Here is a 23,447-nt window from a genome sequence, read left to right on the forward strand (position 1 = left end):
TGCTGCTGCTTGTAGCCCCGCCTCCCAGGAAGACAGTGATTTCTATGCTGCATGGTTTTGAATGAGGGACAATTAACTATGCACTTATATAACCTTGAGTAGATTGCTCAAACTGCTTTGATTTTCTTACCTTTAAAACAGAATAACTGGCCTGGGAGGTAGCTAAAATGCTGGATTTACAAACATGAGCTCCTGAATTTGATTCTTCTCATCACATACGCCAGAGTGATTCTCTGGTTGTAAATAAATATTTAAAAATTAGATGGGAAGGGTCCAGGTATTGTTGCACATGGTTAAGTACATTTAGTACTAAGTGCAAGGACCCGAGCAAGGATCTGGGTTTGAGTTCCTGCTCCACACTTGCAGGGGGGAAGCTTTGCAAGTGGTGCAGAGGTCTGCAGGTGTCTGTCTTTCCCTCTCCATTTCTATTTCCCCCTCCTGACTCCTCTCAATTTCTCTCTGTGCTATCCAGTAAGAAAATGGAAAAAATGGCCATCAGGAACAGTAGATTCATAGTGCTGGCACCGAGCCATAGTGATAACCCTGGAGGCAAAAGTAAATAAATAAATTAAATTAAAAATAATATAAAAAATCAATAAAATAGGGTAATAATAAGACCTGCCCTCAGGCTTGATAGAAATTACAAATGCATTATACATGGGATGTAGTTAACACAGTAGCAGGAATATAGTAAATACTAAAAAATGTTAATGAACATTGATATTTTTATTGTGTGATCACTTCTTTGTAACCTACCTACAACTACCCTGAATGTCATTCTTGACATTATTGCCTGACCCAAAGTCAGTTATGACTGTATTATAACTGATTTAATTTAAATTTTTTAATGTGGAAATGAGGAATGAATCTGTGACATTGCTGAGATGCCTCCTGGTCCAGTTTTTTTATTCTACACACACACACACACACACACACACAGACACACACACACACACACACACACACACACACACACAGACACACACACACACACACAAATCAGCACTTCACTATCCATGGATTCTAACCCTTTTTGTCCTTGCTGCTAACACTGGTGCTCCCATGTGGTATCAAGAATTAAGTCCAGGGCCTCACGCATGGAAGATATGTACTTTAGCACTGAGCCATCTCCTGGCTCTCCCTCAGTCTGTGTACTCAGTGCCCCATTATGGAACCTATATTATTTTCAAGTTTCTTATATTAATAAATAATTCTGTACTAAATGCTTGGAACATAAATCTCTGGGCACTTCCCTGATTATTTCCTAAGGCAAAGTCTTCAAAGTAGAATGCTAGGTCAAGGAGTAGCAATCTTATAAAACTTTGTCCCAAATAACTCCCAGAAATGTCATGTGAATTTGTGCTCCTCATATATGAGACAGTTTGTTTCCTGAAAACCTTCCCAGCACTTGGATATTATAATTCTCAGGGTTGCTTGACAGTCTACAGTTCTCATAATCAGAAGGTATCAAAGATTTTCTCTTTCAAGGTGTTCATTGTCTTTAACCCCAAATCCCTTTTAAGTTACTTTTCCTCGTCTTTTAATCTACCGTGTTCTATTTTGTTCTACAGTGTTCACCTGATCTGTCAAGTGCACAGTCCTGGTTTAAACCCGACCCCCCCCCCCCCCACACACACACTGTACTGCAGGGAATTTTGGTGTTCTGCTGTCTTTCCTTCTCTCCCTCTGTCTCTGTGAAAATCTCAACTTGGAAGGGGAGTAGTCCCTATAATGACAAAAAGAAAGTTAGTGCATGAAGGACTTATGAGATAAGCTAATGCTTTTTTCCCCTCCTGTGGACAATGTGAACTCAGCAGAAAAAAAAAAGTAAACTAGGGAGCAATCCACGGACTGGAACTTAAGTTTTCATAAAGTGATATATGTTTCCATTCTCTCCCATGGCTCTGCCAAAGGACTGATATGTGCGGTGAGGGGCCATAAGTACATATCATTATACATTACAAAGTATGAGTCAGAAAAAAGGAGCCCAGAATTTTTCTCCTACAGTGTTGAAAGAATGGAAAAAGCCATCAACTTATTCTGCAGATACTGATGACCTTAAGGTAAATATTTAGAATTTTCTTCCTCTTGTTTCCACAAAGCCAAGGACTCCAGCAGGATGATGATGGTGTTTGTGATTATTGAGACAGGAGCTCAAGCATTCTGCTGAAGCCCCTGCTGGCCTGGATTGGGAAGTTGAATGACAGGAAAGAACCATGTTATTCAAACAGAGAAAGGAAGACATGGAATGATGCTAGAGTACGGAGTGCTTTCTGGAACCCTCTTACATAATTTCATTTAAACCTTATGACAATCATGTGTGGTTGATAGGGACCAGAGTGCAACCCCACTCCAGGGTGTTATGTGTACGTGAGGGTCTCAAAGAAGAATTTATTCCCAAAGCCACAGCTAGATTTCCAGACATGAACTGAAGCATTGGGACACTGCTTTGCTTACCTGTCTCCTTCCATAGGCCAGGATGGCTTCTTTGAGGTCCTGTAGTGTATGCAGTTCAAGGTCTAGCCTCTTCCTGTGGCTTTTGAGGTGCCGGGGGACTCTTCTCTTCTCTTCAGGGGCCCATGCTGACATGGCTAAGCCTTCTGAATAGAGGATCAGGGCACCTTTTCTAGTGCTGAATGTTTTGGGGAGAAAAAGGCTCCACGTGTGCTGGCTGGCATTGCCCTCATTCTGTGGTTTGCTGACCAGGACATAATCTTCTGGGGATTTCCAGTTCAAGTAATCCTGCATTGGAGAAAAAACCACGCTGAAGGATCCACTGCGGTAGCCTTTGTGCAAGATTTTAAGTGACTGCTTTTTTTTTTTTTTTTGCCAGAGCCCTGCTCACCTCTGGTTTATGGTGGTACAGGGGATTGAACTTGGGACTTTGGAGCCTCTTTGCATAACCATTTTGCTTTCTAACCCTGCCCCCTTTAAGTGACTGTGTTTCTCTTCATTGCTCACATGGTATCACCTACTCTTCTTAGCAAATGATTTTGTTTTCCAAATCTCAGAATTACTAGGACCCAGGGCAGTTTATTTTATTTTATTTTACTACTACTATTATTAGTAGTAGTATTTATTATTATTAGTAGTAGTATTAGTATTTTGTTATCTCTGGGGCTTTGTTGCTACAAGCTAACTTAAAAAATATTTATTTTATTAGTTACATATGAGAAAGAGAGAGTTTCACATGAGACAGAAAGAGGAGAGAAAGAAGGCAGAGCACATTCTGGTATATGTGATGCTGGGGATTAAACTGGGACCCTCAGGCATATGAGCCTAACGCTCTATCACTTGAGTCATTTCTCCAGTCACCAAAGCTAACCTTTTCACATAAAAAGAGTGAGACGGGTCGGGCTACCGGTAGCACAGTGGGTTAAGCGCACGTGGTGCAAAGCACAAGGACCGGTGTAAGGATCCTGGTTCGAGGCCCTGGCTCCCCACCTTCAGGGGAGTCACTTCACAGGGGGTGAAGCAGGTCTGCAGGTGTCTATCTTTCTCTCCCCCTCTCTGTCTTCCCTTCCTGTCTACATTTCTCTCTGTCCTATCCAACTACAATGACATCAATAACAACAGTAATAACTATAACAATAAAACAAGGGCAACAAAAGGGAAAATAAATAAATATTTTTAAAAAATTATAAAAAAGAGTGAGACAGAGAGGCAGAAAGAAAGGGAGATAAACCACAGCACTGAATTGGGCTCAAAGCTGAGTCCTGCCCAGGGCCAAGCCGCACACTATCCCAGGGAGCTATTTTGCTGGCCCAGCAGGATTCCATTTTACCCAAACAACTTTCAGGACAGTCGCTTATGCCTGGGGGCCTAAACAGGGGAGGGTGTGGGTTACAGGCCAGTTAATGCTTTCTGCTATGTCAGAATTATCAAGAGCAGCAGATAACTTTGAAATTAGACCTGGGGTAGCTGACAGCTTATATAGGGAAAACCATTCCAAATCACCACTGGGGCTGTACACAGGGAGAATTTCTATACATTCCAGATGCTGTGTAACCTTACCTAATTTGGCTATTTAGGAGCCTATAAAATAGTTACATATCTTGTAAGTAAGTAAATGCCACTGGCCATAGAGGTCCTTTGAAACTTTATAGGTCTGTTAATAAGCAGAGGTCAAATATCACGACAAACCACCATGACAATGGGAATCTCTGTGTGACCCAAACGCTTTCAAAGTACCCCCAGTGGCTTTCTTACTCCTGGCAGGATTCAGTGGAATGAATTTTCACCGCAACAAGGCAATTTTGCCACCTCTTTAAAGTCTTCTAAAATGGGACTTTTATTGGGGCCTGTATTAATATGAGTCCTTTGTGCTGAATTCCAGAAAGCTCAGGGAAGCAGTTGAAATGGCAAGAGGACAACACAGCATTTCAACCACAGAGCAGGCTTTCTAAAGCTCAAACTGCCCTCAGCTTGCCTAGAACTCAGGTGGGAATTCTGGTCTCTCTCGAACCAAACCATCACCATTCTAGACCATCTGTATTCTTCTTGCAGCTGAAGCGAGACTTTAAGTTAGTGTACCATGAGCAAGGTAGGGTCCTAAGGGTGATCTTGGTATGTCAGATGAACTATCTTATTTTCTTGAGTTTCATCAGAGAAGGGAAGAGTTACCGCAAAACCTTAGCCCCACTCCTCCTAACTCACCAACAAAACAAACTCAAACACACATGACTCAGTTCTTCATGGAAAAACAGAGCATTTCTCCCCCCTCCCCACCATGTGCCTTAATTCAGCTCTCAAGACTCACCTCTGGTTCCAAATAGACTTCTAACTTCTGTTTGTTCTGCACCAATTTTCCATGTCCCCGGCTCAGGAGAGAGAGCGTGAACATGTTTCCTCACCGACTACCCTTCTCAAGGGCAGTTCATCTTGGTTTAGAAGACTGAAAACTGGTCACACCTCCACATTTCCTAAGTTCAGCAGTGAGCCCAAGAAGTCCACAAACACTGAACCTTTTATTAAATACATTTTTTTCTCCTCATACAGAAGCTTCTTAATAGCAACCAGCCACACACAGTTTAGACAGTGTGTCTTTGTCAGGAGGAAAAAAAAAAAAAGCAAGCCACAAACTCAGACTCTTTAAGTCGTGGATTGTCTACTCCCTGGACAACCTCTCTCTCTCTCTCCCCTGCATCGAGTCCTTGCTGTCTTTTGGCCCTGCTGCTCTTTTACCCGCTGCATCTGCAGATCTGAGCACCATCCTCTTCACAGTGAGCAAGGTTGTTTCCCAGTTGCTATGGCAGCACACGGAAGTGAGTCCCTTCAACTGGCCCAGTTAAGGCAGACACACTCAAGGGTCAAATGGACTGGCAATCAGGCTCAGATTTCAAGTTCTGCTTCAGAGGTAGGGGGCTGTGTTGAAGCTTTTTTTTTCTTTTTTTTCTTTTATGGTACTTGTCTTGTGGTTAGAGAATGTCTGTTTACTTCTCTTGATATGCAAGAACTAACCATGAACAAAGGCTAAAGTGACCTGTGACATTTTCTTCTTGGCAGAGCTCCAGCATCTCGTTATGGTCTTTGTAGCTTGGTGAATCAGTGTGGTGGTGGTGGTGTTGGTGGTGAGGGGGACTACCTGGAAGCTCCAGATTACTTTGCCTCCTGGTTTTCACCTGGGCAGGTCCCAGCACCAGAGTGGAGGCTCTTGAGATATGTGAGTATGGAGCATTCTGTTTGTCACGGTGATGGGGGTGGGGCTTGCTATTATTTAGCAGGCTGGGGTGCTAAATGTTCTGCAGTAACAGTTGTCCCACTCTAAATGCCACTGGCATCCCCTTTGAAAAAAACTGTCATGTTTCTGGGCAGCTGAGTTGTCCTTGAGTCTGACACTGTAAGGAGGACAGGAAGGGATATAGGGGAGAATAGGGAGTAAAAAGTTCTTTTATTCCAGGACCCTGCTTAGGCTGGAAAAGGAACCTTTATCGGCAACTGTCAGCCATGGCTGTCTTATGGGACTACTTCCTGCTGAGCAGCTGGGAGAGATACAACCCCATGTGCTACCTTACAGGTTCTTCTCTGAGGTGGAGGCTTTAGCAGGAAGTATGCCTCATGAGGAAGAAAGAAGTCATGGTGCACAATTAGATTTGGGTTTATCATTAATTCAGAGGCTCAAGACTGTCTATTCAAAAACAACCATAGAAGCAACATTATTCCATTAGAATGACTGAGAAGAAAGGAAGTGAGGAGGAGAGGAAGGAAGGAAGAAAGGAAGGAAGGAAGGAGAATTGGTGAGGATGTGAAGTTGGAAATTGTGCTCTGTTGGGAGTGTAAATCATCTAGTTGCTGTGAAAAATAATATGACTGTTCTCCACAGAATTAAACAGAGTTACCATTATCCAGCAATTTTAATTCCAGTTGGAAAAGTCATGACACATTTTTGCATAGAAAAAAATATGTTGTGACTTTTCTGACACCCCAATGTTTCTGGGTATATATTCAAAAGAATTAAAAGCAGAAACACAGATAGATAGGTATTTTTACAACAACCAACCACATTACCTAAAATGGGAATATAGTCCAGGTGTTCACTGACTGATGAATGGACAAATAAAATTATATGTATCAAATAATTATATTATTTGAACACAAGCTACAATATGGATGAGACTTGAAGACGATGTTAAATGAAGTAAAATAGTCACAAAGATACAAGTGTTATGTGACTCCAATTATACAAGGTGCCTGAAGTAGTCAAATTCATAGAGATAAAGAGGAAATGGTGTTTTGTCAGGGAATGTGGGAACAGGCTATGGAAAGTGAGTGTTTCATGGGCACAGAGTTTCATTTTTGGGAGATAGAAAAATTCTGGAGTTGGATGGTGATGATAAAGGTACAAAAATATGAAGATACTTAATGTTAATGAACCCCAAATAGCAAAAATGGTAGGCTTCAGGCTATGTATATATAATTACAGTTTAAATAAAGAATGTATAGGCAAAGAGAAAAAACTGAATCTAACATTTTATAATCTGAAAGGCAGTCTGCATTGATCAATATTACTGTGAACTTCTTGCAGCAGAGAGGATAAAATCCTACAAAGTGAAGGGTCTAAGCAGTTTACAGGGATCCCAAGATAGCTTGCTACCTCACTTCCTCTTCCTTATCCCATCAAAGTACCAGAAGTTCCCTTTAACAAAATTTGACTGAGAGACTGCTAAAGCCAGAGCCCCTGATCTGGAGAAGCTCCCAGCCTCTCAGGGTGAGAAGAGAGTGTGAGCCAGTATCTGGAAGGTGGTGTGACAACTGTGACAATGGAAGTGGGCACAGGAGAGAGCTCTAAGAAAGGGCTTGGCTGTGGTGGGCTGAGCATGGATGGTGGTGGACCTCACAGAAGGCTACACAAGTGAGGGCTTAGTGGGCTTTGATGTACACAGTGAGCAGGGAACGGGCATTGTAAGAGGGTGTGAGAGGGATGGGTCTGCCCATGTGGTGTCTCCAGGGAAGGGGTGATGTCCTTGGTGTCAGCAAAGCTGCATATGGGGAGCTTGGGTCATCTGGCCCAGACCTTGAAGGTCACTTGTACATAGCTAAAATGTTTTGCACTTTATACTTTATAATATATATATGTGTATATATATATATATATCTGACTTAGTAGTGATTCACAAGATTATTAGATAATAGGGATATAATTTCAAACCATTCCCAGTACCTCAGTTCTGTGTTCCCCCCTCCCAATGGTAACCACCATAGTTCTCCCATGGTCATGGGTATGTATATATATTTTCTTTTTTAAAGCTTATGTGTTTCAATTCTCTATATTCCATGTATGAATGAAATCATATGATAGTAGTCCTTCCTTTTTCCTCTTCTCTTCCAGGTAAGGGAAAGAGCACCTAACTTCCTCAGATATTCTCTAGAATCTCTTCCCTCTCAGTGATGGGGCAAAAAAAAGGTTCCTGGTCACAAAACTCCTGGGTCCAGTGGAAGTGGGGCTCAGAGCTAGGTAGGTTATTTTATTTTACTTATTGATTTGAGTACAGACAGAAAGAAGTTAAGAAGGGAGTGCGGAGATAAAAAAAGAAAGAGACTGACACCTGCAACACTGCTTCACCACTTGTGAAGCTTTCACCCTGCAGGTGGGGGCTGGGGACTTGAACTTGGGTCCTTGTGCATTGTAGCATGTGCACTCAACCAGATGTGCCACCATTGGGCCACACTGGTAGGTTATTATTATTTTTTTTAAAGCAAAAGGGGTAATGTAAGTCTATCCAAGTTTTAGGATGATAACTCTGAGAATAGTATTCATGGTGCTTATCTCACTTATCTTGGTGAATTTTCAGGACTTTGTGACCCAGTCAACTTTTCTTTGGATTTGGATTTTCTTTGGATTTTGGAATGGATTTGCCAAAAAAGTGAGCAATGACCACTTGCTAAGTGGTCTTGAGGTGAGACACCAGGCCAGCTGTAGGGAAACATAAATGCTGCCTGCTTGGAGGTGCCATTGCTTGAGGGGAAAGAGAGAAAGTCAGCCCAAGAGGAAAGAGACAAGAGCAATGGAGACCCCAGTGGAAACTACCAGAACCACCCTAGGAACCACTGCAGGTCTTTCCCCTGGATATTCTTTCTCTAAGTTCACCTGCCTTTGACATGTGACCTCAGCCATAAATGGTGAGCCAGGCCCCCAGGAAGTGATCTTTCTGAGTCTAAGTGGAGGGAGCCTTCCAGCTGGGAAGATGCCCTGGTGCCCATCTGGCTCTCTCAGCACTGTGGCAAGAATACCAGGACTCTCTGGGGTTGTGGTCTCTGAGCAGACCACAGCCCAAAGCAGGGCCCTCCTCAACTGTCATGTTTATATCCATACTGTTTAATATGGACAGTGAACAGATGTACAGATCAATTAATAGACGTTTAAAAGCATTTACTCAGTGCCCACAGCAGTTTATGGAAAGTGCATTTAGAAAGCAATCGAGGTTGTGGCTATTCTAAAGTGCTTAGAGATCCCAGATGAAAGGCCCTTGTAACTGGAAAGTATTTATAACTTGAGAAGAAACCCTCCACACCCATGTTATATAACACCAACTCCATCTCCTGGCATGCCTGGCCTGTCAGTCTATGCAGCATGTCTGTGTAAATTACACTGTAAATTCTATAGGGTGGAGATCTTGTTTTTATGGTTTGTAAAGCATCGTGAATAACCATGGCACTCCGTAAATAAATAGAAACCACATGAAACAAAGAAAAGAGATGCTATTCAACGGCTGTGTTCCCTGGCATGTCCAGGAATTCATCTCTTGCTCCAAAGTGCTTGGAGTAAATGGATGTCAGGCTGGGGATGATGTCAGGATCCCCACTGCCCCCCCCAAAAAAAAAAGAAAGAAAAAAGCAATGTAAAAGTGTTTTAGTAACTTTATTCATCTGCAAGAGTTTGCAGAAGTTACACTGGTGTTAACCAAAAGAAAAGAAAATTAGTGCACAGAGAGATGAACTGATTTACATAAAGCCACAGAGTCAACTGGAGGTGAAATGGGACTTGTCCAAATCTGGTTCTAGTCCATTCCATTTCTGCAATAGCATATCACAAGAAGGTTCATGAGGGGAGTCAGGCGGTAGCACAGAGGGTTAAGCGCAGGTGGCGCAAAGCACAAGAACCAGCATAAGGATCCTGGTTCAAGCCCCTGGCTCCCCACCTGCAAGGGAGTCGCTTCACAGGCGGTGAAGCAGGTCTGCAGGTGTCTATCTTTCTCTCCCCCTCTGTCTTCCCCTCCTCTCTCCATTTCTGTCCTATCCAACAACAACATCAATACTAACAATAATAACTACAATAATAAAACAACAAGGGCAACAAATGGAATAAATAAATAAATTTATTTTAAAAAAAAAGGTTCATGAGCAGCTGCGCAGTGGCAGACTCAGTTGAGTGAACATGTTACCAAGGACAAGGTTCAGCCACCCACCCCCCTACCTTGTCCCCATCTGCACAAGCTCCCCAATACGTGCAGGTGTCTCTCCTCTTTCTTTCTCTACTCCCCCTCTTCCTCAATTTCTTTCTGTCCTATCAAATTAAAAAACAAAAGGCCAAAATGGCCACCGGGATAGTGGATTTGTCATACAGCCACTGAGTCCCAGTGATAACCCTGATGGTAAGAATAAAAACGTTTTAATTCCATCAAGGCAGATGGAAGCAGCTATGACTATAATCATCACAGTACCTTTGGCAGCCATAAAGCCCACTACTGGACATTGGGTCAGCATCTTGCTGCTGCCCCAGCCTCCGGATACTTACATCTACTCAACTTTGCTTCTTTTCTTCATATCTCGTCATACTGTTGCAAATCTAACTGCAACAAAGTTGAGGAAGTCACACTTTCAGCTCTCTAACCTTCTCCATTGGAGGGAAATTGGAATGAAGACTGACAAGAGTCATGTACAATTACCTACTGTGAACACAAAAGACAAATGTAGGAGAAAGCCAAAATCAGAGTATTTAATATATATATATATGAGCAGTGCATGACTTTGTGCTATTAAGACTACCCATTTGCTTGTGTTTTATACTGCCAGTTGGACTATAAGTCTTTAGAAGGCAACAGCTGTGGCTTGCGGTTCTTTGTATGTCCCACAATACCTGGTGCATATAGTATCAGCTGAAGAAATATGTGTTAATGGCTTTTTAAAATGCCCAGAAAGATGTGTACTTATCTTTGAACCAATATGAAGGTCCTATGAAGAAAGAGAATTAGGTCAAAGCCTAAGTATAATACTTTGCTTATGCTACAAATCTGAGAGTCATAGATTAAAGACTCTGACCAACAAAAACTTGGTATTCAAAGACTAAAAGGATATCAAGAGAATAAGAGTGGGAGGTACAATCCTCCAAAACTATTTTAAGAAGCACAGACTCGAAGAGCAGAAGTGATTTGGCTTGTTCAGAAACAAGGGATTTCTCCTGTGGTTCAGGTGAGGATTGAAAAAAGAAAAAGAAAAAGGCAATAAAGAATACTCTAGAATCATATGACAACACAGCTTCCTTTCTCTCCTTGTCTTTGAATTATGACCATGAGATTTGCCTAGTTTAGGAGGAAGAGGACTGGATGGAGATTTATATATTAGATCTTTCTGAAAAGTGTCCTTAGGGACTTTAAAATATTTAGTTACGCTTTTTTGCCCAGGGCTTCATTTTATTAGCAGGAATGCTCATAGCAATTGAAGCTTTTAAATTTATGGCAGGGGAGATATTGTAAGTTTGGAGAAGAAATTAAAAAAAATCACACATTCTTGTTTCTTTTGGAAAAGGGGGAAATCAATCAATATTCTGGCTAGCAGCTCAGTCACTGGGGGCAAAAAATAGCAAACTTTCACAGAAACCAATCTATGAAGAGTGATAAGAGTAGTGATGATTTTAATTCTAAAGAGAGAACCTCAAAGAGGATGTCATTCATCCAGTCTAAGTGGATTCTATTAATATAGAATGATAGAATATTAGAATAAGAAGCCAAAATATTTTTCTTTGTTGTTAGTATGACTGTGGGTAAACTTTTCCTTTTCATCCATTTGAGTTTTCATTAAATATCATCACAATGGAGTTGGTATATTGCACCAAAGCAAAAGATTTTGGCGGGGAGAGTTCAGGTCCTGGAACAGGATGGCAGAGGACCTAGTGGGGGTTGTATTGTTGTGTGGAAAACTGGGAAATGTTATGCATGTACAAACTATTGTATTTACTGCCGACTGTAAAACATTAATCCCCCAATAAAGAAATAAAAATATATATAGTCATAATGATGCTTATTTAATTCATAAGTAATATTATCTATGCCAAGCACTGAATATAGTGTTCCACCTGTAATATGTGCTTAGTAAGTAGAGCATATCATTTAACAAATAACCCCATTCCGCAACTCAAGATACATGAATTCTCTCTCCACTATTAGTATATGATAGTGAGGCCTAGATGTAAAAATTGACACAATGAAAATCATCTCCTCATATAGGCACAGTAGACAGTGAATCCCTGAGCTCACACTTCTCTGTGACCTGGCTTCCAATGCATTGTTTAAATCATATTAAAGCTTAGTTTACTATGTAGACTGTATATATCTATATACAGTCTACATAGTATAATTTTACTATATATATATATATATATATATATATATATATATATATATTATAAAAGAGAGACAAGAAAAAGACCAGAACAGTACTTCATCCCTTATGATGTTCTATTTGTTTTTGTCTTTTTGTTTTATATGGTGGTGGGATTAGAACCCCAGGACCCATACATTCAAGGCATGTGTTCTATTACTGAGCTACCTTCTTGGTCCCTGAATTCTTTTCTTTTATTTCTTTTTTTCTTTTCTTTTTTACCAAAGCACTTCTCAGCTCTGGCTTATGGTGGTGCGGGGGACTGAACCTGGGACTTTGGAGCCTCAGGCCTGAGAACTTCTTTGCATAACCATTATGCTATCTACCCCTGCCCTTCTTTTCTTCTTTTTTTTTTTTTATAATTTTTTATTATCTTAATTTTGATAGAAACAGCCAGAAGTCAAGAGAGAACGAGGTGATAGAGAAGAAGAGAGGCAGAGAGACACCTGCAGCCCTGCTTTACCACTTGCAAAGCTTTCCCCTTGCAGGTGGGGTCTTTTCTTCTTTTAAGAAAATGGAACATAAGATACTATAATTTACATGTAACAACAGAAGACCTCTAATAACTGTGACAATCTTAAGAAATAAGAAGAAAAATGGAGATACCATGTTACCTGATTTTAAACTATATTCTGAAGCAACAATGATTAAATTAATGGCATTGAAATTAAAATGATCACCTGAATCAAAGGAATAGAATCAGTAATACTGAAATAACCCCCCATAAGTATCAATATTTTAATCTGTAATAAAGAAGTTGTGATTATACAATGCAGAAAGGAAAATCTCTTCAACAAGTGGGGATGAGAAACTGGACCATCAAATGCAAGAGAACAAAACTGGACACTCTTTTAACTCCATAAATTAAAATTCAAAATGGGATAAAAAAACTGGAACATAAATACATTAAAAAAATGGAAGTGATGAGCTCCATATTCAGGATATCTGTGAGGTCTGAATCCCTATAGCAAGGGACATGAAAACAAAAATGAATAATTGGGACTACATCAAGTTAAAAAGCTTCCTAAGAGCAGAATGGAAACCAACCTACTGAATGGAAGAAGTGTTTGCATATGATATAATAGATAAGGAGTTAATATCCAAGGAATATAAAAACTCAGTCAACTTAAGAACAACAAAAGATCCAAATAACCCAATTTTAAAATGGGCAGAAGATCTCAATAGACTCTTCTCCAAAGGTGACATATATGTGATCAATGGGTATGTGAAAAAATTATCCCAATCATTTATTACTAGGGGAAGACAGATCAAAGCTACAGTGAGAAACCATCTCACATCTGTGGTAATGGTTTACGTCAAAAACAACTGTAACAAAAGTGTTGAGAGGCTGTGGGGAAATGAGGACACCCCATAAGCTATTATTAGGAATGAAATTGGTGAAACTCTTGGAAAATATTGCAACAGTATAGTGCTCCCTTAAAAAAAAACAAAAATATAACTACTATATGGTTAAGCAAGTCCATTTCTGTATATCCATTAGAAGACTACAAAATCATTTATTTGGAGAGCCAGAGGCACCACAGTATTTATTGCACAATTATTTACAATAGCTAAAATACAGAAACAACTTAAAATGCCTATTGATAGATGATTGGATAATATAGATGACTGGAAGATAAGGTATATACACACAATGGGATATGGCTCAGCTATAAAAAGGTGAAAAGGTGAGAAGGACAAGATCAGATCATTTCACCTATATAGGCGACATTAGGAAACAAAGCAGATTAATGGACAAACAAAATAAAGCAAACCAGTGGTCATAGACAACAGGGTGAGGAAGAGGATGAACAAGGTGAGCAAAGGTGGAGGAGAGCTAACGGGTAGTAACGTGCAATATTTTTATTAAAAGCAATAAAAATTGGGTGAGAATAATTTTTATACTAGCACAGAAGTATTAGATGTCTATTATTTTAGAAAAATCTTAAGTGATTGTATCAATTATCTATCTTTTTAAAGACTTATTTACTATGTAAGTCAAAGTATACCCAAATTCTCTTCCCATTACTCCCCCACTTTAGTGAGGCTTTGGTGTAAGCCTGTTAAAGCCCCAGGAGGGGAGTTGCCAAGCCTGAGAGAGAGGCAGGGGTGTTGAAGAACTGAAGTTATAGGAAAGGCTTTCTATCAGAGTCCGTGCATGACTGAAGCTCACCTCATAAACCTTGGAGCCCTAAGCCCACAGGTAACTTCACTGCCAGTTACACAACCTTTGTAGTTTTCTTTGTAGTTTAGGAAAGCATTTAGGTCTTCCTGAGATCTGGGCTGATCTACAGGAATTGAGTTGCCCAAGCTGTGCAGAAATGGGACTCAGAGCAAATGCTGAATTGGAAACTGATGGAAGAGGAATGAGGAAGAAAAGAAGAGGAAGAAATTAGCGGGGGTAGGTAGCATAATGGTTACACAAACAGACTCTCATGCCTGAGGCTCCAAAATCCTAGGTTCAATCCCCTGCACCACCATAAGCCACAGCTGATCAGTGCTCTGGTAAAAGAAAAAAAGAAAAAAAAGAAAAAAGAAAAGGAGAAGGAGAAGGAGAAGGAGGAGGAGAAAGAGGAGAAATTGGACAACATAACCATATTCCATGGGGGTTAGATCAGGAGACCCAACTAAAGGGTTTTGTTCATCCCCCCCACTTTCCCAGAGAGGCAGCTTGTGTCCATAGCCCTCCAGGAAACCTGTCAGCTTGTGACTGGTCCAAGAGGACTCTACATATACACATTTAAAGAGAGGAGAAGCAATCCTTCTTAGCTTACTGACTTACCTGGGGCACAGTGTCTCCTCTCTGGTGGTCAAAAGACCAGATAAAGCTCTACCACAGGTTTAAAGGATCCAATGGTGTTATAACAACTGTGATAAGGTATGAGTGATGCCTTTGTAGAACCCTGTGCTCCTAAAATTCCTCTAATACCAGCCCATGCTACAACAAGTGTCAAGGGGACTTACTTCTCAAGAGACTGCTGGTCAACCATCTTTGAAATGGCACATACCAATATACCAACCTACTGATGGCAGGGCTAGCTTTTAGATTTTTACAATAATCCTTCTCTTTAACTCACTGTCTAGACAGGGTTAGGTGCACAAAGGGTTAACAGGCCTTGTTGGACTCGGCTGCCAAGTACACTTAATTCTTACTCCAGCACTCCCAACTTGTATTCTTAGGCTGCTGGAGTGGCCTGTTCATGGCATCTGGTTCCCTGGCAACAGCTTTCATTGGCTCAATCAAAGCCCTTTCTTCATAAGAAAGCTCCTACTGAGACGCCCACCACCACCTCTAATCACCATCTTAACTCAGGGTTTAGGATGCAGCTGGTATGAAAAATAGCCTTTGGGGGTGTGAGACCATCCAGCCATGATTTCAGTGAATACACCTGTCTTGCAGGATCCTTGTACTGCTTTCCTCTTGGACCAGAAATTACCTCCTTTCTCACTGGGATGGAGAGAAAGACTGGAGCAGAAAGTTTCCCAAGGCTGGAGTTCATTGTTCTGCAGAAATCCTCAAGCCTCTGTGATTCATGACTAGTTGTCTCCTAGGTTGGTCTGTGATATAACTGCGGGCTCTGTGCTCTGACAAGGGGCGTTGCCGAGCCAAGAGAGTTCAGACAACGAAATCCATATTGTGGAAGGCTTGTCCCCAGTTGGCCACAAGCTGGGAAAAGAACTCAGCCTCACTGGAACCCAGGGAGTCTGGTGGCTGCTCCACCCACCTGGAGGCTCCAGATTTGCTAAAAATAGCAGGGAAAAGTAACTCTCCATGAAGCACTGGGGGAAAGTTAGGATTCTCTAGTAAGGATGGGCAGGGTTAGGACAGGGTTTTTGTTGTTGTTGTTTGTTTGTATTTCTGATAATTGTTTAGAGTTTTCTTGTTTTGTCTAGGGAATAAATAAAAGGAAAAGCAGCAAATCTGAGACAAAGAAGAAGGCACTTTTGATTTACTCTCGTGAACACCCTTAATTAACTTTTTCTTTCTTTTTTTCTTCCTCTTTTCTTTCCTTTTCTTTTCTTTTCTTTTCTTTTCTTTTCTTTTCTTTTCTTTTCTTTCTCTTTATACCAGAGCATTGCTCAGTTCTGGTATATGGTGATGGCAGGGATTGAACCTGGGACCTTCAAGTACCTCAGGTATGAAAATATGTTGGGTAAACCTCTCAGCTATCTCCTTGGCCTCATTCCCCCCCCCACACTCTCTTTTAAATCCAATTTCAAGTGGACTGGGGAAATAGTATAATGGTAATGCAAAAGACTTTTATGCCTAAAAAAAAAAGACTTTTATGCCTAAGGCTCCAAAGCCCCAGGCTCAGTCCCTGCACCACCATAAGTCAGCTGTGCAGTACTCAAGTCAAAAAAAAAAGAAAAAAAGGACAAGAGACTGGTACAGTTTAATGATGGCTCTTTTGGTCACTTCCAGGCCACACCACCATCTGGGGCCCTGGTCAGGGAATCCTGGGATTCCCACACAGATGATGGGCCTAGACCTCTAGCAGATCCTTCTCTCCACTGTCACTGGTCATCTCCATTAGGAACAACATCATAGACCCTCTTGACCTTGCCCTCAATGTGGATCAATAATGGTGGGGACTAACCCACTCTCTGAAGGGAGGTTGGGTCAACATATTCTGCCACTAGAGGAAGACTGGTCCTGAAATGGGTGCAGCCTAGAATGTTCTTAGCTATGACCACAGAACATGAGCTCAGACCTATAGGGATGCAGAAGTTATAGAGGCTACTGTGCTGAATATGGGCCCCAGATCAGACTGATGGGGTTTATAGTTAATATTTTAATACTTTCCCCATATTTGGGAGCTATTCTCTTCCCTGATCCAGCTTTCTAGTTCTATTTTCAACCCTTACATCATCTCCCTAGACAATACCTTTGGCCTACCTGCATGTTAGTTGTTGAGCTCAGGTAAAAATTAGTAAAGTCATGGTCCCCTTGGAATATACCTAAAATAGATCTACTAGCTTTTTCCAAAATGGATACCCCAAATCTCATTTGCTATATTCTTAGTTTTAGGTTCCTGATTATTTAATTCTGCTTTATACCTTAATACTTTTCAGCCACCAAGTTGCAGGTGCTACCATGATGCCAACCTGACCTCTCTGGGCAGACAACCTCACCAATGTATCCTGGAGTCCCACCTCTCCAGATCCCTGCCCCACTAGAGAAAGAGAGAGACAGGTTGGGAGTATGGATCGACCTGTCAATGCCCATGTTCAGTGGGGAAGAAATTGCAGAAGCCAGACCTTCAACCTTCTACACCCCACAATGATCCTGGGTCCATGTTCCCAGAGGGATGAAGAATAGAAAAACTTCCAGCAGAGAGAATGAGATACAAAGCTCTGTTGGTGGGAATTGTGTGGAATTGTACCCCTCTTTTTTAAAAAAATTTTTTATTTAAGAAAGGATTAATGAACAAAAACATAAGGTAGGAGGGGTAGAACTCCACACAATTCCCACCACCCAATCCCCATAACCCACCCCCTCCCATGGTAGCTTTCCCATTCTCTAGCCCTCTGGAAGCATGGACCCAGGGTCGTTGAGGGTTGCAGAAGGTAGAAGGTCTGGCTTCTGTAATTGCTTCCCCACTGAACATGGGCGTTGACTGGTCGGTCCATACTCCCAGTCTGCCTCTCTCTTTCCCTAGTAAGGTGTGTCTCTGGGGAAGCTGAGCTCCAGGACACATTGGTGGGGTCTTCAATCCAGGGAAGCCTAGCCAGCATCCTGGTGGCATCTGAAACCTGGTGACTGAAAAGAGAGTTAACATATGAAGCCAAACAATTTGTTGAGCAATCATGGATCCCAAGCTTGGAATAGTGGTGAGGAAGTGTTAGGGAGGTACTCACTGCAAACTCTAGTGTACTTCTGCTTTCAGGTATATATTTTGCAATAGTTTATGGATAAGTGTGCACATAAGCTCTCTCTCACAGAAACTGGTGTATATCTAGGTTATGGGACTTTGTTAGAAAGTGAACTACCTGAGATGAAATTAGAGTGTACTATAAAAGGAAAGGTCTCACCTGACTAATGAAGTTGAAGGGTTGTCATTCCACACGTGAAGTCTCTGGACACAGTCTGAGGTGAAGCATGTTGAGGTGGCAATCGTTGCTTTGGTTAGGTTGTGATCGGTGGATGCAATATTATTTGGTTTGGATTGGGAGATGCATACGGGAAAGTGGGCCCTATCCAAGGGTTCCAGGACTGGGGTAAGTAGAGGCTCTATAGTGAAGATGTGAGGTTCCTGCTGTCTTAGGGTTCAAAAAGACAATCGATAGTTAATATTATCATCACATTATTTGTTAATTGGGTTAACTTTGAAAAGTCCCTTTGTTATGGTTTGCTGTACAGTACCCAGTATCTTGTATATAGCTGTGCTATTGGATGCTTCTAAGAATTGTACCCCTCTTATTCTATGGTCTTGTGATCATTATTAAATCAATAAAAAAATAAATAAAAATCCCAGTGAGAAAGTTCACTAGGACAGTGAGCTGCTTTGCTCAGTGCACAATGTAGATTCGAGCCTGAGCTCTACTACATTGAACGAAACTTTGGTGCTGTGGTCTCTTTCTCTCTCTCCCATTTCTGTCTCTACTAAATAAATAAAATCCGATTTCACCCCATGCTCTTATACTCACTGAAATATAAACACAGGCCATTGTCCAGGAGCTAAAGCTGTTCAACAGCCATGGTGGTATATATAAAGGTCTGGACTTTGGGCCTGGCCATTGATCCTAGTATATATATTTTTTTAATTTTTTATTTAAGAAAGGATTAATGAACAAAAACATAAGGTAGGAGGGGTAGAACTCCACACAATTCCCACCACCCAATCCCCATAACCCACCCCCTCCCATGGTAGCTTTCCCATTCTCTAGCCCTCTGGAAGCATGGACCCAGGGTCACTGAGGGTTGCAGAAGGTAGAAGGTCTGGCTTCTGTAATTGCTTCCCCACTGAACATGGGCGTTGACTGGTCGGTCCATACTCCCAGTCTGCCTCTCTCTTTCCCTAGTAAGGTGTGTCTCTGGGGAAGCTGAGCTCCAGGACACATTGGTGGGGTCTTCAATCCAGGGAAGCCTGGCCAGCATCCTGGTGGCATCTGGAACCTGGTGATTGAAAAGAGAGTTAACATACGAAGCCAAACAATTTGTTGAGCAATCATGGATCCCAAGCTTGGAATAGTGGTGAGGAAGTGTTAGGGAGGTACTCACTGCAAACTCTAGTGTACTTCTGCTTTCAGGTATATATTTTGCAGTAGTTTATGGATACGTGTGAACATAAGCTCTCTCTCACAGAAACTGGTGTATATCTAGGTTATGGGACTTTGTTAGAAAGTGAACTACCTGAGATGAAATTAGAGTGTACTATAAAAGGAAAGGCCTCACCTGAGTAATGAAGCTGAAGGGTTGTCATTCCACACGTGAAGTCTCTGGACACAGTCTGAGGTGAAGCATGTTGAGGTGGCAATCGTTGCTTTGGTTAGGTTGTGATAGGCGGATGCAATATTATTTGGTTTGGATTGGGAGATGCATACGGGAAAGTGGGCCCTATCCAAGGGTTCCAGGACTGGGGTAAGTAGGGGCTCTATAGTGGAGATGTGAGGTTCCTGCTGTCTTAGGGTTCAAAAAGACAACGATAGTTAATGTTATCATCACATTATTTGTTAATTGGGTTAACTTTGAAAAGTCCTTTTGTTAGGGTTTGCTGTACAGTATCCAGTATCTTGTATATAGCTGTGCTATTGGATGCTTCTAATCTACTTGGTCTAGGCTTTTGAGAGAGTCCGCATATCAAATACACAGCCTATATATTAAAAAGATTCAGTTTGTGTTTTGAGAAACTTTGAGACATACAATTGATTTTCCCCCTCTCATATTAATTAACTACTGATTTATATGTCTACATTTTGCTAGGAGTGTACATAAACACCATTCCCACCACCAAAGGACTGTGACCCATCCCTCCCGCCCACTCCCACCCCCAATGGCCCAGGAAGCTGCATGTCTACCCCTCACCACTGGGTTTTTACTTTGGTGCCCTACTTACAATTTGATCAGGTCCTGCTTTTAGTTTCCCTTTCAGATCTTCTTAGTCAATCTGTTGATGAGTGGGATCATCCCATACTCATCTTTATCTTTCTGACTTAGTTCACTTAACATAATTCCTTCTAGCTCTGTCCAAGATGTGTCAGAGAAGGTGGGTTCATTGTTCTTGATAGCTGCATAGTATTCCATTGTGTATATATACCACAGCTTTCTCAGCCACTCATCTGTTGTTGGGCACCTGGATTGCTTCCAGGTTTTAGCTATTATGAATTGTGCTGCTATGAACATAGGAGTACACACCTCTTTTTGGTTGGGTGTTATGGAGTCCTTGGGGTATAACCCCAGGAGAGGAATTACTGGATCATATGGAAGGTCCATGTCTAGCCTTCTGAGAGTTTTCCAGACTGCTCTCCACAGAGGCTGTACCAATTTACATTCCCACCAGCAATGTAAAAGGGTTCCTCTGTTCCCACATCCTCTCCAGCATTTGTTGCTGCTGTTGATCCTAGTAATTGTACTGCTCTAACCTCGAGGTTCCTCAGGAGAAAACATACCTTCTGACCAGAGTGTGGAGATATGACCTGATGGTCAGCAGAGCAGTGTTGAGGTTTGTGTCTGCTCAGCTGGATGAGGGAAGATTCTCTCCTGCTGCTGTTGTATGTGTGTTTGTGAGAGACTCACTGTGTCTGAGACCTGTCTGCAGCTTTGCAGGGTGAGGGACCTTGGCAGTGCCCTTCACATGCTGCTAAAATATGTTATGGAGGCATGTAACAAAAACAACATACTTTGAGAGAATCTGGAGGGCAGGCCTGTTCTGTCTCTTATTAGGTGGGTAATGGAAAACACAACTAATCTCTCTGTGCCTCAGTTTCCTCACCAGGAAAATGGGGTGAATAGAACTTACCCTATGGGGCTGTTGCAGAGAGTATGGTAAATGAGACATCTGCCTCCTACAATTCCCACCTGTAGAGTCTGATCCAATTATCCAGGAATATATCCTGGCATTAGGAACTTTTAGAAACTTTCTAGGTGATTCTAATTCTAATGTCCAGCCAGTGTTGAGAATTCCATAGACAGCAGGTGGAAAGCATTCTATGGATATTTCTTTTTCAGGTTGAGGAGTTCTTTACATCTGGAGGTGTAAAGGAAATACATTTTTGTTTGTTTGTTTGTTTGCCTCCAGGGTTATAGCTGGGGCTCAGTGCCAGCACTATGAACCAACTGCTCCAGGTGGTGATTTTTTCCTTCTTCCCTCCCCCCTTCATTTTACTGGATAGACAGAGAGGAAGAGAGAAAGGTAGACATCTGCAGACCTGCTTCACCACTTGTGAAGCGACCCAGCTGCAGGTGGGGAATGAGGACTTGAACCCAGTTCCTTGCATGAGTCCTTCTGCATAGTACTGTGTGCACTTAACCAGGTGCTCCACTGCCCAGTCCCCGAGGAAACAGTATTTACAGTAGTAAAATTTCTCTACTTCTTCCTCAGACCCAAGAGTTACAGCAGACTGGAATAGAGAAGGACAGTGGGAGCATTTTCCCCCTGTAAATCTTGTCCAGGTAGGTCTTAATCCAATATAGTTTTCACTAAACATATATGTATATACATGGTATAAATATGTTACACATTTTATATTTGCATTGCCTTCTACAGGAATGTTTTGACCAGAAATGATGCAATAGCAACAAACAGTGTAGTCCCTGACCTCAGGAAGCTCACACTCTTCCAAGGGAAATGAGGACATGCTGCATTGAGCCTATGTGACATTGGGCTTGACGTGAAATGTTTTTCCTTGGGAGAAACTTGATGATGTGATACAGGACGTTTCAAGACATTCTGAAGTGGGAAACACATTTTCTTAAATTAAAAAAAATTTTTAAATATTTATTTATTTTCCCTTTTGTTGCCCTTTTTTATTGTTGTTGTAGTTATTATTGTTGTTATTAATGTTGTTGTTGTTGGGTAGGACTGAGAGAAATGGAGAGAGGAGGGGAAGACGGGGGTTGGGGTGGGGAGAAAGATAGACACGTGCAGACCTGCTTCACTGCTTGTGAAGCGACCCCCCTGCAGGTGGGGAGCCGGGGGCTGGAACCTGGATCCTTATGCTGATCCTTGCACTTGGCGCCACCTGCGCTTAACCTGGAGCTACTGCCTGACCCCTGGGAGACATATTTTCAACTTGGGTTCTGAGCCAGACATGACTATTGTCCCTAACAAAGGATAGCACACTTGGATTAAAGGTCAAAATAAATAAATAAATAAATAAATAAAGACTAGGACCCTTTGGTCATAGTGTTAAAGTTTATACCACAGTTATTCTCATTACCTAGAAAAATAGAACAGGCATTTGTGGGGACACTTTTCAAAAAATAGTTATTTGTTTATTTATTCCCTTTTTGTTGCCCTTGTTTTTTTTTATTGATGTCGTTGTTGGATAGGACAGAGAGAAATGGAGAGAGGAGGGGAAGACAGAGGGGGAGAGAAAGATAGACACCTGCAGATCTGCTTCACCACCTGTGAAGGGACTTCCCTGCAGGTGGGGAGCCAGGGGCTCAAACTGGGATCCTTACGCGAGTCCTTGTGCTTTGTGTCACTATGCGCTTAACTTGCTGCTGCGCTACTGCCCAACTCCCCAATGGGGGACACTTTTTTAGAATTAGTTTTTATTTATTTTTATTGTTGGATAGAGACAGAGAGATATTCAGAGGGGAAGGGGGATAGAAATAAGAAAAGAGACAGAGAGACACCTGCTTCACCATGTGTGAATCTTTCCGCCTGCAGGTAGGGAACTGGGGGCTTGAACCTGGCTCCTTGCTCACTGTAATATGCACACTCAACCCTCAAAGGATGGTTGAACCTAGTCCTTGCATACTGTAGTGAGTGTGCTTAACCAGGTTCACCACTGCCAGGCCCCCTTGTGGGGACATTTTAAGAGGAAGCTCTTGTGGAAACATCAGTGCAATGATGCTGTGCATATAAGCAAAGATAGAACTTGTGATTAGTAAGTAACAAGAAGAGATGGACTTGAAGCAATGTGCTCACTAAGTATAGGGATTCTAGCATCTTCAAGAAGATTCCAAACCAATATCAAAATAGTTATTTTTATCCTGCTGTCATGAATATATATATATGAATATATATATATGAATATATATATATTTATGATAGAGGAAAGATACTGGCATTAGAACCATTTATTTATTTATTTATTTATTTATTTATTTATTTATTGACCAGAGCACTTCTCAGCTCTGGGGATTGAACCTGATACCTTTGATGCCTCAGGCATGAAAGTAT

At 41.6% G+C, this 23,447-nt stretch overlaps 1 protein-coding gene and 1 long non-coding RNA gene across 4 annotated transcripts in view; one reads left to right on the forward strand and one right to left on the reverse strand.

Annotated features, from left to right (window-relative positions):
* Nucleotides 1-4,956, reverse strand: part of KIAA2012 (KIAA2012 ortholog) — a 189,284-nt gene extending 184,328 nt beyond the window's left edge. The window contains exons 1-2 of the mRNA XM_060194124.1: nt 4,760-4,956; nt 2,458-2,742 (exon numbers count right to left, since the gene is read on the reverse strand). Of these exons, the coding sequence (XP_060050107.1) occupies nt 2,458-2,742; nt 4,760-4,843 (369 nt within the window). The 5' untranslated portion in view covers nt 4,844-4,956. The remainder of the gene's footprint in view (nt 1-2,457; nt 2,743-4,759) is intronic.
* A 337-nt stretch (nt 4,957-5,293) lies between these two features.
* Nucleotides 5,294-22,026, forward strand: LOC132539402 (uncharacterized). 3 transcript variants are annotated; one of them, XR_009550661.1, is made up of 4 exons: nt 5,294-5,356; nt 7,829-7,954; nt 21,639-21,709; nt 21,804-22,026. It is a non-coding gene; the product is annotated as an uncharacterized LOC132539402 (long non-coding RNA). The 3 variants fall into 3 exon arrangements; XR_009550659.1 differs by lacking the exon at nt 5,294-5,356 and adding an exon at nt 5,571-5,662; XR_009550660.1 differs by lacking the exons at nt 5,294-5,356; nt 7,829-7,954 and adding an exon at nt 15,828-16,233.
* The last annotated feature ends 1,421 nt before the right edge of the window (nt 22,027-23,447 follow it).

Source organism: Erinaceus europaeus, chromosome 7, assembly GCF_950295315.1.
Source record: "Erinaceus europaeus chromosome 7, mEriEur2.1, whole genome shotgun sequence".
Lineage (NCBI taxonomy): Eukaryota > Metazoa > Chordata > Mammalia > Eulipotyphla > Erinaceidae > Erinaceus > Erinaceus europaeus.